Source organism: Typopeltis vanoorti, chromosome 9 (genome assembly GCF_054136105.1).
Source record: "Typopeltis vanoorti isolate ZY-2024b chromosome 9, IOZ_Tvanoo_1.0, whole genome shotgun sequence".
Classification (NCBI taxonomy): Eukaryota; Metazoa; Arthropoda; class Arachnida; order Uropygi; family Thelyphonidae; genus Typopeltis; species Typopeltis vanoorti.
This window is the reverse complement of record NC_143557.1, coordinates 24,130,751-24,142,990: the sequence shown is the minus strand read 5'-3', so window position 1 is coordinate 24,142,990 and position 12,240 is coordinate 24,130,751. Positions and strand designations below refer to the sequence as shown.

At 36.3% G+C, this 12,240-nt stretch overlaps 1 protein-coding gene across 1 annotated transcript in view; it reads right to left on the bottom strand.

Moving 5' to 3' along the window:
* LOC150102928 (DNA excision repair protein ERCC-6-like) overlaps positions 1 to 12,240 on the bottom strand; it is a 282,232-nt gene that overhangs the window by 258,872 nt on the left and 11,120 nt on the right. Inside the window, exon 3 of the mRNA XM_090397999.1 lies at positions 3,320 to 3,401. Coding sequence (XP_090254125.1) covers positions 3,320 to 3,401 — 82 coding nt within the window. The remainder of the gene's footprint in view (positions 1 to 3,319; positions 3,402 to 12,240) is intronic.

Below are 12,240 nucleotides of genomic sequence, written 5' to 3'. Positions count from 1 at the left end.
TGACTGATAACTGAGTCAAGTCGCTCTATGAACAGCCTGTTGTAATTTCTCTATTTCCTGCCTGACCAAGGAGCGAACTTCGCTAAAACTACAGGCATCAACAGCAACACTACAGACTGACTCAGTTTTGTTTCCTTCGGTACCTCCCTGCACCTTCTGATATTTCTCTTTCTTTCCCATTCCCTCCTTTGTTTGATTATGACTCCTCATCATCTTTACTATCTTTTATAACATTTATAGGGCTCACTGTAGCTGCAAGACAGATGTCCCCAAGCAGCTGCATCATAGTATTCTTTTAAACTAGATATTCCCTTTTCAAAAGCTGCCTCCCTTAGTTCTTGTTTTAGGCAGACTCTGAAGTGCTGAAATACAGCCCAATCCAGATGGCGTTTCTCTTCGTCAGGCACATTCAGTGTATTTGCAAAGGTGAGTAGTCTGTTATAATATAATCGGGAATGCCTTCCTTTTCCTTTTAGATTATCCTTTGGAGTTTCCAGAGGTTAGGTCCTACGTTTTTAGCCTTGGAAAATTGTGAAATTAAGATTTCCTTAAACCTCTGGTAGTCCAAAGTTTCTTTTAAGAGCAGTGAGGAGTAGAAAAAGGTTTTGCCCTTCCAGTCAACTTACTGCAAAGCAGCATAAGCAACTGGAAGTTACTCCATCGCCCTATCCTCCTAGGTTCCTCTATGTAGTCAAAGAAGGCTCGCACATCGTCTGTTACTTCTCCTGAGAACTGAGGGAAAATTTGTTGGGGATTAATACTCCTGAAGAATTCTGGATCACTTATTTCGGAACTCATTGGAAGCGACATACTTATTCCCTTTAGCTTACACTGTGATTTTAATGAAAATTTCAATTTCCATTCCAAAATTTTTGTTTCTTCGCATGAGACTGATACCAACTCACTGTATTTGATTTAATTCTTTGCTTTTTCAGATCAAACACATCCTACCGGCCGCGCAATTGTTACGTCCTCAACTGCCGTAATTTATCTATTTTATTAACTCTATAGGGCCTCAAAGGTTATCTACTAACTTCATTCCTGTGAGACGACCCCTTTTTAACTCAGGCAAATTGTTTAATTAATTGCTGCACCAGCCTAAGTCTAAGGATAGAAATATCTTATCCTAGGGAAAGTTCACAGAGATTAAGTGTCACCAATAACATTAAATTAGATCAGGGAGTTGTGGATACCGTAGCTTTGCAGTCGTAGCACTTTTACTCTCAATTTTCTTTGGATATTCCCCTCATGCATAGGTTTGATATTTTTATGAGTGGTGAAGTCAGTCAACATGCTCAGAACACACATATGCATAAATTAGAAAACATGTGTATTTTACAATTAAAGATTACAAAGAAAAGCACAATGTTAATGGCAATACTAAGATAAAGAATTGTTTAGAATTTCACACACAACTCTCTCACTTTAAATATACAAATCATTGTTACATTAAAGAATCATTTAAGCAAATACTACATTAATCACATATCTGGTGCATATTTGGCACAAAACATTATTCAGGTTCTTAGATCATATAAGTTCTAATATCAATTCCAGTACAATACTGCTGCAATCACACAACACTAGGATTCTCAAACAAACAGTCCAACAAGATTTTCGAGTGTCCCTGACTAAATTAAGTCATCAAAGTTTACTTCCTTTCAGAGAGGATCTAAATTTCTTCCATTTACAAATATCTAAACATTGTAATAAGAAATTCACAGTACTCATCTACACTGCACGGTCTGCATCGAGATCTTTTCATCTGTCGCTTCTACTGGAATTTCGCTGTTTTTACAACATGCTGCCACGTGGGAATCATGTGCACGATACGAATCTGGCGCTCATCTTAGCTATCTAACATTGGCTTGCTCTCGCCGATTGCCCAAGATTTGGATCTACCGTTGTCTGGTGCATCGCCTTGCCGAGACTTACGCTAGTCAGCTACATGAACATAGAAACTCGACATCACTGTCTTAGCACGATGAGAAAACTGGAACAGAGAAAATAAAATGGGGGAGCTATTCAGACCTGTGCTGCCATATTTATTTCATTTCTCGGTGCCCTCTTTTCGACTTCGAATCTCACACACACGGGAGCTCCCCTATTCGTTCTGACTGGTGATGTCATTCTGCTACCTTTTGGAGTCTTGTATTTTCGGGAACGCACGCTCCCGAATGTTCCACGAATTCTTCAGCCTAGGTCGTTGCGTCATAACCGTGGTATTTCTGCAACCTTTGACCTTTCATTGGCAGTGTGTTTACCTTTTTGCATGCTTAGTTTTAATTCTACCGGTTAAGTTTTCACATATATTCAAAATACATTATTTCTATTTCATCGTTTTAGATTGCATAAAACCTCAGGCTTAATGCTTCGTCTTTTATCTTATTCTTTCCACGTCAACATAATATTGTTTTCTAGATAAATTTTTAAGTTTGACTGCTAAAAGGGGCAAGTATGTTCATCGAATTAAGCACGTGTTGTTAGATCCTGTATGGGTGACTGTTTTGTGAACAAAGTGTCCCATTCACGATCTAACAATGTGATGTGGAGACATTGGAGAGGGTCCAGAGATGAGTGACTAAGATACTAACAGGAGTTTGGAATGCTGGCTATGGAAAGAGGTTGGAGAGCGTGGACTGCAGAGTTTGGTGGATAGGAGGAAGAGAGGTGATATGACAGAGACATTTAAGTTAGTGAGAGGATTTTATCAGATTAATCCAGCAGGGTTATAAAAAGAGTAGAAAGTGAGAGGGGAAGAATCAGAGGTCATTCCTGAAAGTTATGTAAAAGTATGGTGAAGAAAAGCGTGAGGAGTAGATTTTTTACATGGAGAATTGTCAGTGAATGGAATGCATTACCAGAATGTGTTGTTAATGCAAGTAGTGTTAAGGACTTTAAGATTCTATATGATAAATATGTTGTCAGTTGAATGAACCTCACTCGATGAGTCTATATGGAGGGAATAATAACAAATAATAATGATAATATAATAATAATATAATCGAGCATGAAGTTGTAAATACATAAAATGATAACTGCAATACTAGTTTCATTGTAATAAGTTTTATCTTTATTTTTCCACCATGATGATCAGTAATTTGCAGGTGTACACTACTCAAAGCATCACTACATGTAACTTATGAGTCGTGGTGATATAAAACTATGCACACATGACCCAAAATTCACCTCCTATTAATCTTGATTTCTTATCCATTTTTTTTTAAATATATATATATATATATATATATAAATATATTTTGATATTAAAAAATAATTTTCTACTGCTTTACAGATATCAAAAAAGATTTAGGTTTACCTTTATCATCTAATTCTATTACATCGTCTTCAGTAAGACTGTCATGTGACTGTTGAGATTCAAGTTTTCTGAACTGCTCAGGCTAAACAAATATTTAAAAAACAAAACTTAAAATAACTAGCACCTGCAATTTGCATTTTAATTGTCATCTGAATTATTTCTGTTGAAACTGTGTAGAAAGAGAAAAAAAAAACAATCATCATCTGTAATTTATTTATCCACAAATGGGTAACAGGGAATAGTTAATAGGATTGCAAACAAAGTAAATCAATCACACTGCCACAACTAAAATTTTTCTTCTCAGTTATTAGAAATCTCTTTGTAACTACGAAACAGGTCAAATACAAAGTTCTAGCACAGTGATTTTTTTTTTCCGGGGGGGGGATACAAATTTCTGAACTTTCAGCAAGCTACTTTTATACTATGGCAGGAAACATCGTTTCCACTATGACAATATTTATGGAGAACAAGAGTAAATTTAAATTATTAAAAATTATCTTTTTTTAAGTCCTTTTATTATGCTTTTAGTTAAAGAAATTAATGAACTGCTCATTTTCAAAATTTATGTTATCTTAACACAGTCTTTAATTTTAATCTATTTTTCTGCACTGATTTTTTCTTTCTTTTGTTCTCGATTTCCTTTTCATCCTACTCATTTTAAAGGTACTAAAAGCCACTTTATGGTAAAGACCATGCAATAGTTGCACCTCATCTCATGCTAGATTGATTTACTGCAGTTGGAAAAATATAAGAATAGATTTTGCAACCAATACAGAAGAAAATGCATGGAATTCACAGTTTCTCTAATATTGAATATAGAAACAATATGTTATTATTAATACATTAAACTCAGAGGCTAAAATATTAGAAATATCTCCATGGTAAATGGGATCCTTCAGTAGAATCCCAGCAACAGCACAACGAACAGCAGCTATAAATAGAGACAACTAACGCCTGTTATAAATAAGTAGTAGAATGCCTCTGAGAGATGTTATCTGCAATCATCCAATTAACTGAAAATATGTATATATGAGACAAGTGCAATAAACAGAAAACATATGTCAACATTCTGTATGTAGCTAGAAATAGATGATTGACTGGAGAAGTAGACAACCATTCAAAAGATCATAAAACACACACACACAAACATTACAAATTAGTCAAATAACTACATGTTCTAACCAGTAAATGTGATGGGAAAAGGTAAGGAGTATATAAATGCACCATGAGTCGAGTACTATCCCAAATGGAGAATAAAACCAAAGCACCGCTGAGAACACTACAAATGTCAAACACAAGGTGCTGCAGATAAGGTAAGTGAAAGAACATTAGCATTGGATTGCAGAAATTATTGCAGAAAGTGATGAATTCTAGTTCCTGATTCACAGAAAAGGAAGAACAAATGCATGGTGAAGATACTAGCTATGTACCCATAATAACTGGTCAAGCAAAAACTTAAAACAAGAAACTATTACCACCTATGCTAAAAACTTCCTGAATAGATTAACTAGTTATCCTGCTCAGCAACCAAGATTATAGGTCACAGGCTTTCTATTTCTGATAACAGTATATGGCAAACAAAAAGGAACATGCCATGACACGTTCTTATCTATTTGCATTTGATAATCAGAGGTTACTGCTGAGTCCAGATCTGAATTGTTTTCCAGGTAGTCTAAAAAGCAATATATGTATTGTAGCTAGGACTTAGTTCTTAGTGCTCGCCTGAAACACAATTGCTTATATAATTTAATTAACTTATATAATATAAATTATATAAGTAACGGTGAAACAGGTACATAATTATTTCAATAAAAAAAACTAGATCAAAATAATGAGACAGAGAATGTTTCTCTGAGCATGATTATTCTACCCTTCTTTCTTTTTATTAGGAAGGATGAACATAAACGACACATTAAATACCTCCATTTTGGAAAAACTGGCCTTTCTGACTATGCACTCCAAACATACCACAGAATTGATTGGAAAGGTGCCAAGTCCACACCACACCAAAACTTGGTTCGAGAGGAAATTTAAAGAAGCATGTGAAATGCTCAAACATAATCCAAATCGGAACAGAAATGATGGTCTAACCATTCCAAGAATGTGGAGGACCCATTTGCAACCTTTATAGCAACCAGAACAAGCCAAAGAAAAATCTCAATACAAGAAGACTTGGTGAAGTGTTTTTTTTCCCCCTTAACACTCAATAGCAACTTCAACTGTACAAGTCCAGAAGAAAATCGTAGTATTATTATTATTATTATTATTATTATTATTAAACAAGACCTCATGGAGTCAAAGACTCATCTAGGAGGTCCTTTTATCTCACACACATCTCATCATACCGGGTCTTAAACACATTCAAACTCCTTGCAGACACCACACTCTCAGGCAAGGCATTCCAATCATTCACAACTCTGCACGAAAAAAACCTGCCTCTCACTCCCCTACTCACACCCTCTTTATACAGTTTCCAGGTATGACCTCTGGTTCTCCCCTGATCTCCCACTATTCTCTGTAGAACTTCTCCACGATTGATCCTATAACAACCCCTTACCAACTTGTAGGTCTCTATCATATCTCCCCTCTTCCTTCTCTCCACTAGACTCTGCAAATTACATCTTTTCGATCTTTCCTCATACTCGACATTCCAGAGGTCAGAAACTACCTTAGTCAGTCGCCTTTGGACCCTTTCCAACATCTCTCCATCCTTCTGAAAACCAGGTGACCAAATCTGGGCACAATAGTCCATGTGTGGCCTAATCAAAGCCTTATACAACGGAACAAGAATCTCCCTACTTCTACACGTCAGTGTCCTCCTCATCATTCCCAGAAGTCTTTGTGTTGTCTTCCCAATTTTGGCGATGTGTCCCCTAAATTTTAGATCCTTATCCACTATCACTCCCAGATCTCTTATTTCCTCTACTTCCAACAATATATTCTCACCAAGCATAAATTCTGCATCCCATCTTTGTTTTCCAAATTTTAAAACCTTACATTTTGCAACATTGAACTCACATCCCCATTTGCTTGCCCAATCACTCAATTTATTCAAGTCTTCTTGCAAGGCCACAACATCTTCACTACTCTTTATGGTTCGTCCCAACTTTGCATCATCTGCAAACAACTGAATATCTCCATCCAAATCTTCACCAATATCATTAATATACAAGTTAAATAGTAATGGCCCTAAAACAGATCCCTGAGGCACTCCACTAGTGACTTTCCTTTTCCTGGATATTGCACCCCCATACACAACTTGTTGATACCTATCAGATAGCCAGTCTCCAATCCAATGCACTAATCTAATATCCAACCCCATCTGCTCTAGTTTGACTGTCAACTTATCATGAGGTACTCTATCAAAAGCTTTTGCAAAATCCAAGTATATTACTGTGTATCCTTCTCCTCTGTCCAAGGAAGCAGTCACTTTATTGTAATAAGTAAGTAGATTACTAAAACACGACCTCCCTTTAGCAAATCCATGCTGTCCATCAAAGATTATACCATTGTTGTCAACCCAACTCTGGATCCTAGTTCTCACAAGCTTCTCCAACAACTTAACCACAACACCTGACACACAGATAGGCCTATAGTTTGATGCTTGAGTTCGATCACCTCCTTTATGAAGTGGCACAATCTTGCCCTCCTTCCACTCTTTAGGGACTTGACCAAGTGCAAGACTCGTATTAAAAAAATATGTCAAGGCAGGTGTCAACTCTCTGGCACATTCCTTCAGAATACGCGGTGATATATTATCAAGTCCCACAGCCTTATTTACATCTAGTTTACTCAACTCCCCAAACACCTCTTGCTCACTTACAGTCAGTCTCTCCTCCCCATCATCAACTGCTCTTAATCTCTCCATGAAGTCACATTCACAAGATTGAAAGATCTTTATGAACTGCTCATTAAGTATCTCCACCACACATTCTGCAACAGCTGTCTTTATACCATTTCCTCCAATCAATGTCATCCTTCCATAATCATTCTTTCTTTTGCTGGCTACATATCGAAAGAACTCCCTAGGATTCTTTTTAGCTTCATTAGCTAACTGCTGTTCATACCTCTCTTTAGCTACTCTCACCAACCAAGTCACTCTCCTTGCCTGGTCTTTGTAGACCTCATGAAATTGGTTACTTCCACTTCTCTTATGCTGCCTCCACAATGCCCTTTTTCTCTGTATTGCATGCTTAATCTCTTTATTCATCCATCTCACACCTAACTTATTTAACCTTCTCACTCGTGGTATACATTTAGACATTGCATCCACTAAATATTTTTTGAAAATCCCCCAAGCTGGAATTGATCTCTTTTCCAGCTAACTCCTCATTCCATGCTACACCTGCAAGCTGTCTCCTGAGCTCTTCATAATCACCCCCCTTGTAGTTCCACATATACCCTTTTTTCACAGGGGTCCTTGCACTGCTGGCAACCACCAAGGTAATCACCTCATGGTCACTTTCACCAATTGGTGGATGATTTGATACCTCATTGATAATTACATCCTCCGATGAGATGACCAAATCCAAGACCCTTAATCCTCTTGTGCCCTCTGTTACATACTGTCTGAGGTAGTTATCCCTCAAAAACTCAAGAAACTCATTTTCTTTACTTTCAGTTGCTACCTCTTCATTCCAGTCTATATTGCCATAATTAAAAGCACCCATAATGATCACCCTTTTCTTATTTGCTTGGCTTATTTGACTATACATTTCACTATCACCACCATCCACATTACCAGGTCTATAACAACATCCCACCAAGTATTTGATTCTATTCACCTCTATTGCACACCATACTGCCTCAAAACCACTGGCCCCATTTCCCTCTTGCATCTCTACCTTGTATGGACATAACTCTTTCTCTATCATCAATAGCACTCCCCCTCCCTTTTTATCCCTTCTATCCTCACGAAACACATCATACCTTTCCATCTCTATTCCTGTCAGGATGTCATCCTCATCTAACCATGTCTCACTTATTCCGACAATCTCTGGGTGCACAGACGCAATTAGTGCAACCATTTCATCCGCCTTGTTTCTTATACTTCTAGCATTGGTATACAAACACAACAACTCATTTCTGGATCTACAGCTAGTTCCACTGATACCACTCACTCGATGTGATCTCTCCATGCTGGACTGGGGCCATTTCCCTTTCTGCTTCTTCATTTTAGAACCCTTTGCAATTCCATCTGTTTCCTTTTGATCCCTGATCATCCCATTACTTTCCTGCCTACACATTCTCTCACCTCCTCTTGGAGCATCCACCTTTCTCACGCTGTGTATCCCTGTCCACCCTGAGCCTCGCCGTTTCCCTGCTCCTCTTGCACACCCATTCTCTCATTTTCTATACTCATACCACTCACTTCCACATTCATTTCCACTCCTTCAATCTCTCCTGTCTTACTCTCCTGCTCTTCCACATCACTCCCCTCTCGATCTGATTCATTCTCTCTATTCACTTCTCTACCTTCCAGCAGCAGTCTCTCCAAGCGACTCACACCATACCCACTCAAATGCAGTCCATCGCTCCCATACAGCTCACTTCGTCCCTCAAACTCATTCCACACATTAACAAACTGTACTCCCATCTCCTCACACATTTCAGCCAGAATATCATTCATAATCCTTGCTCTCCGCCTCATTTCAGTATAACAATCTGAACTGTACAAATCCAGAAGAATCTTAGTACAGGAGGACTTTAGTAGAGTTTATTGTAGTTTTTTATTTATTCATTTTATTTATTTAATTTTTTTTTTAATTTTATTATTTTTTATCACTAGAGGTCAGGGTAAGAAAAAGATTAATTAACAGTGTAGATTTAATTTACCTTTACAGAGTGCAAGAGCATGCAGCTTGGTTTCCTATACACATGTATCTTTCAGATGATCGAAACATCAAGTGTTATTTTATTAATAATAAGTAAAATAATCATTTCAACACGTGTTTTGTGTCCCTAAATTCGTAAATATGAATGCTGATCACCATGTAACCTTAAAAGAAAGAATAAAAGAAACTAGATCAGAATAATGAGACAGAGAATGTTTCTCTGAGCATGATTACTCTACCCTTCTTTCTTTTAAGGTTACACGGTGGTCGATATTTATAGTGAAAAATTTATGGAGACACAACAAATGTTAGAATAATTACTTAACATTAGGAAACTAACATTTGATGTTTCGACCTCTGTATTGAGATCATCAGGAAAAATACATATGTATAAGATATGTCCACAAGCTGACATGATATGACACTGCACTATACAAAAGTAAGGTGAATCTAAATTAGCGGTCGCCAAAGTGGTCAATATAACATTGTTAGGGGTTGATTGGGGGTCGATAGAAAAATATAAGACATCACTGTATGGGTAATATTTAATTCGGTTAACTTGGATTACCTCCATCCTGAATGACAACGCAATTAAGAGTGAATCGTGGGAATGACATGAATAGGACCTGTAAGATGGAGCAAGGTCATGAAAATAGTTATGAAGGCCAATCAAGTAGGCCAAAATGACGTATTTACCAATAAACGGATGTCGGTGGTTTCTGCCCAGCAGGCGTGGCAGAAACAAGATTGCAACACATGCACAGTTGCTTATTTAGTTATACTTACACGTAGTTGATCCCAGTCTCATTTTTGCACATCGACATACAAGTGGGCGTTAATGTTCTAAAATTCATCAACATGCATATTATAATTCAATCGTTATTCATTCACGAACTAAACTTCTCTATGTTGAAGAGTTGAGCAAGGCTGGTAGTTTTGTACATCCTATAGAAATACGTGAGTAGGTATATTATTTAGACATTACTTTTGCTTAATGACTTCAATTTTAATTATTTTGTTACAACCCCAGCAACCACAATGGCAGCTTCAGATTCTAAAAAGAAATGCAGACAATATTTGTTAGAATATTTGAAACTTGGGTTTATTACTTCATTAAGAAACAAAACGAGGCCTATGTGTCTTCTTTGTTAAAAAAACTTTTAGTAACGATGCAATGAAACCAGCAAAAATGAAAGATCATCTTCAAAGACTCCATCCCAATAAGAAAGATAAAAATCTTGATTTTTTTAAAGAATTGAAAGAGAAATACACACATCGGCCAACTATAAAATCATTTATGAAAGCACCTGCCGAAGCTGACAATAAACAAGAATTAACAGCCTCCTACAATATTTCTTTTAATATAGCAAAAAAAGGAAAACCATATACAATTGCAGAGGACATTGTTGTACCCGCAATCAAAGAAGTAATTGAAACCATAATGAAAAAAGATTCTGGCCCTGTTTTAAAATGCTTACCATTAAGTGCGAATACCGTGAAAAGACGTATTGGTGAAATGACTAAAGATGTAGAAAAAACTGTAGTATCAGAACTCAAAAATAGTAAGTTCTCCATCCAACTTAATAATGGCAAATATCTGCTGGATTTCTGCTCAGGACATGGACTGGTTATTACTAATACCATGTTATAGTTCTTCTATTCTTATGGCTTATGTGAGATATTATAGTAAAACCAAACATCAAATTATTGACGAATTTTTATTTGCAAAATATCTTGAAAGTGATGGAAAGGGGTTGACAATTTTTCAGCGATTGGAGAAATATTTAAATAAGTATGATATTCCATTTACTAATATAACAGCAGTAGCCACAGATGGCGCACCTGCAATGGTGGGCCATTATTGAGGTTTCGCTGCCTTTCTGAAAGAAAAAGTTATGTTTTAACAAAACAAAGAAATAAGCTAGATACAGAATTCCATGGCAATTTAAGGCTGAAACTTATTTATTTACTTATTTACTAATTTAAGGGTGTGCTTCATGACAATAGTCATGAAGCACACCCTTCACATCGACAACGCTAGTAAATTGTATACTAAGTTAATAAAAGTCTTATTTTCATATATAGGAAGAAGATTGTATTATCGTTATTTTGTTATCTAAATAAAATTTTATATTTTATATATTATTTATCCCTCCTATCAAATATGTAATGTTAAAAAGGACGTCAAAAATGTATCCCTTTAACGTTAAGTCAATATAATAATATATATACTATATTATACATACAATAAACACTGTAGCTATAAAATAAACAACCTAAAAACTCACATAAGAGTCTTTTTTGCTTGTCCTATTATAATTACGTAATAGTAAAATAAAGGGGGTCGATAAAAAGTCAAGAAACTCTTGAAGGGGTCGACGGTCAAAGAAGTTTGGCGACCCCTGATCTAAATTCTTGTTAATCATTTATCCTAGCATGACCTCCGGTGGAAAATAAAATAAAAATAAATTTTAAAAAATAATAAATAAAATAAAATAAAAATAAAAAATAAAATAAAAACAGAACTACATTAAACCATTTCTAAAGTCCTCTCGTATTAAAATTTTTCTTCTGTTTGGGGTTGTTCTGGTTGCTATAAGGGTTGAAGATCGGTTCTCCACATTCTCAGAATAATTAATCCAACATTTCTGTTCAGATTTTCGATGACAGTTCAGCATTTCATAAGCTTCTTTGAATTTTCTTTCAAACCAGGTTTTGGTGCAGCGTAGCAATTTGGTACTTTTCCAGTCAATTCTGTGGCATGTTTGGAGTGTTTGATAGGCCTGTTTATCCACAGTGGAGGTATTTAATGTGGCATTTGTGTTCATCTTTTCTGAATGGGATCATTTCAACACGTGTGTTTTGTGTCCCTAAATTCGTAAATATGAATGCTGATCACCGTGTAACTTTAAAGGAAAGAATAAAAGAAACTAGATCAGAATAATGAGACAGAGAATGTTTCTCTGAGCATGATTACTTTACCCTTCTTTCTTTTTATTAGGAAGGACGAACACAAACAACACATTAAATACCTCCATTTTGGAAAAACCGGCTTTTCTGACCACGCACTCCAAACACACCACAGAA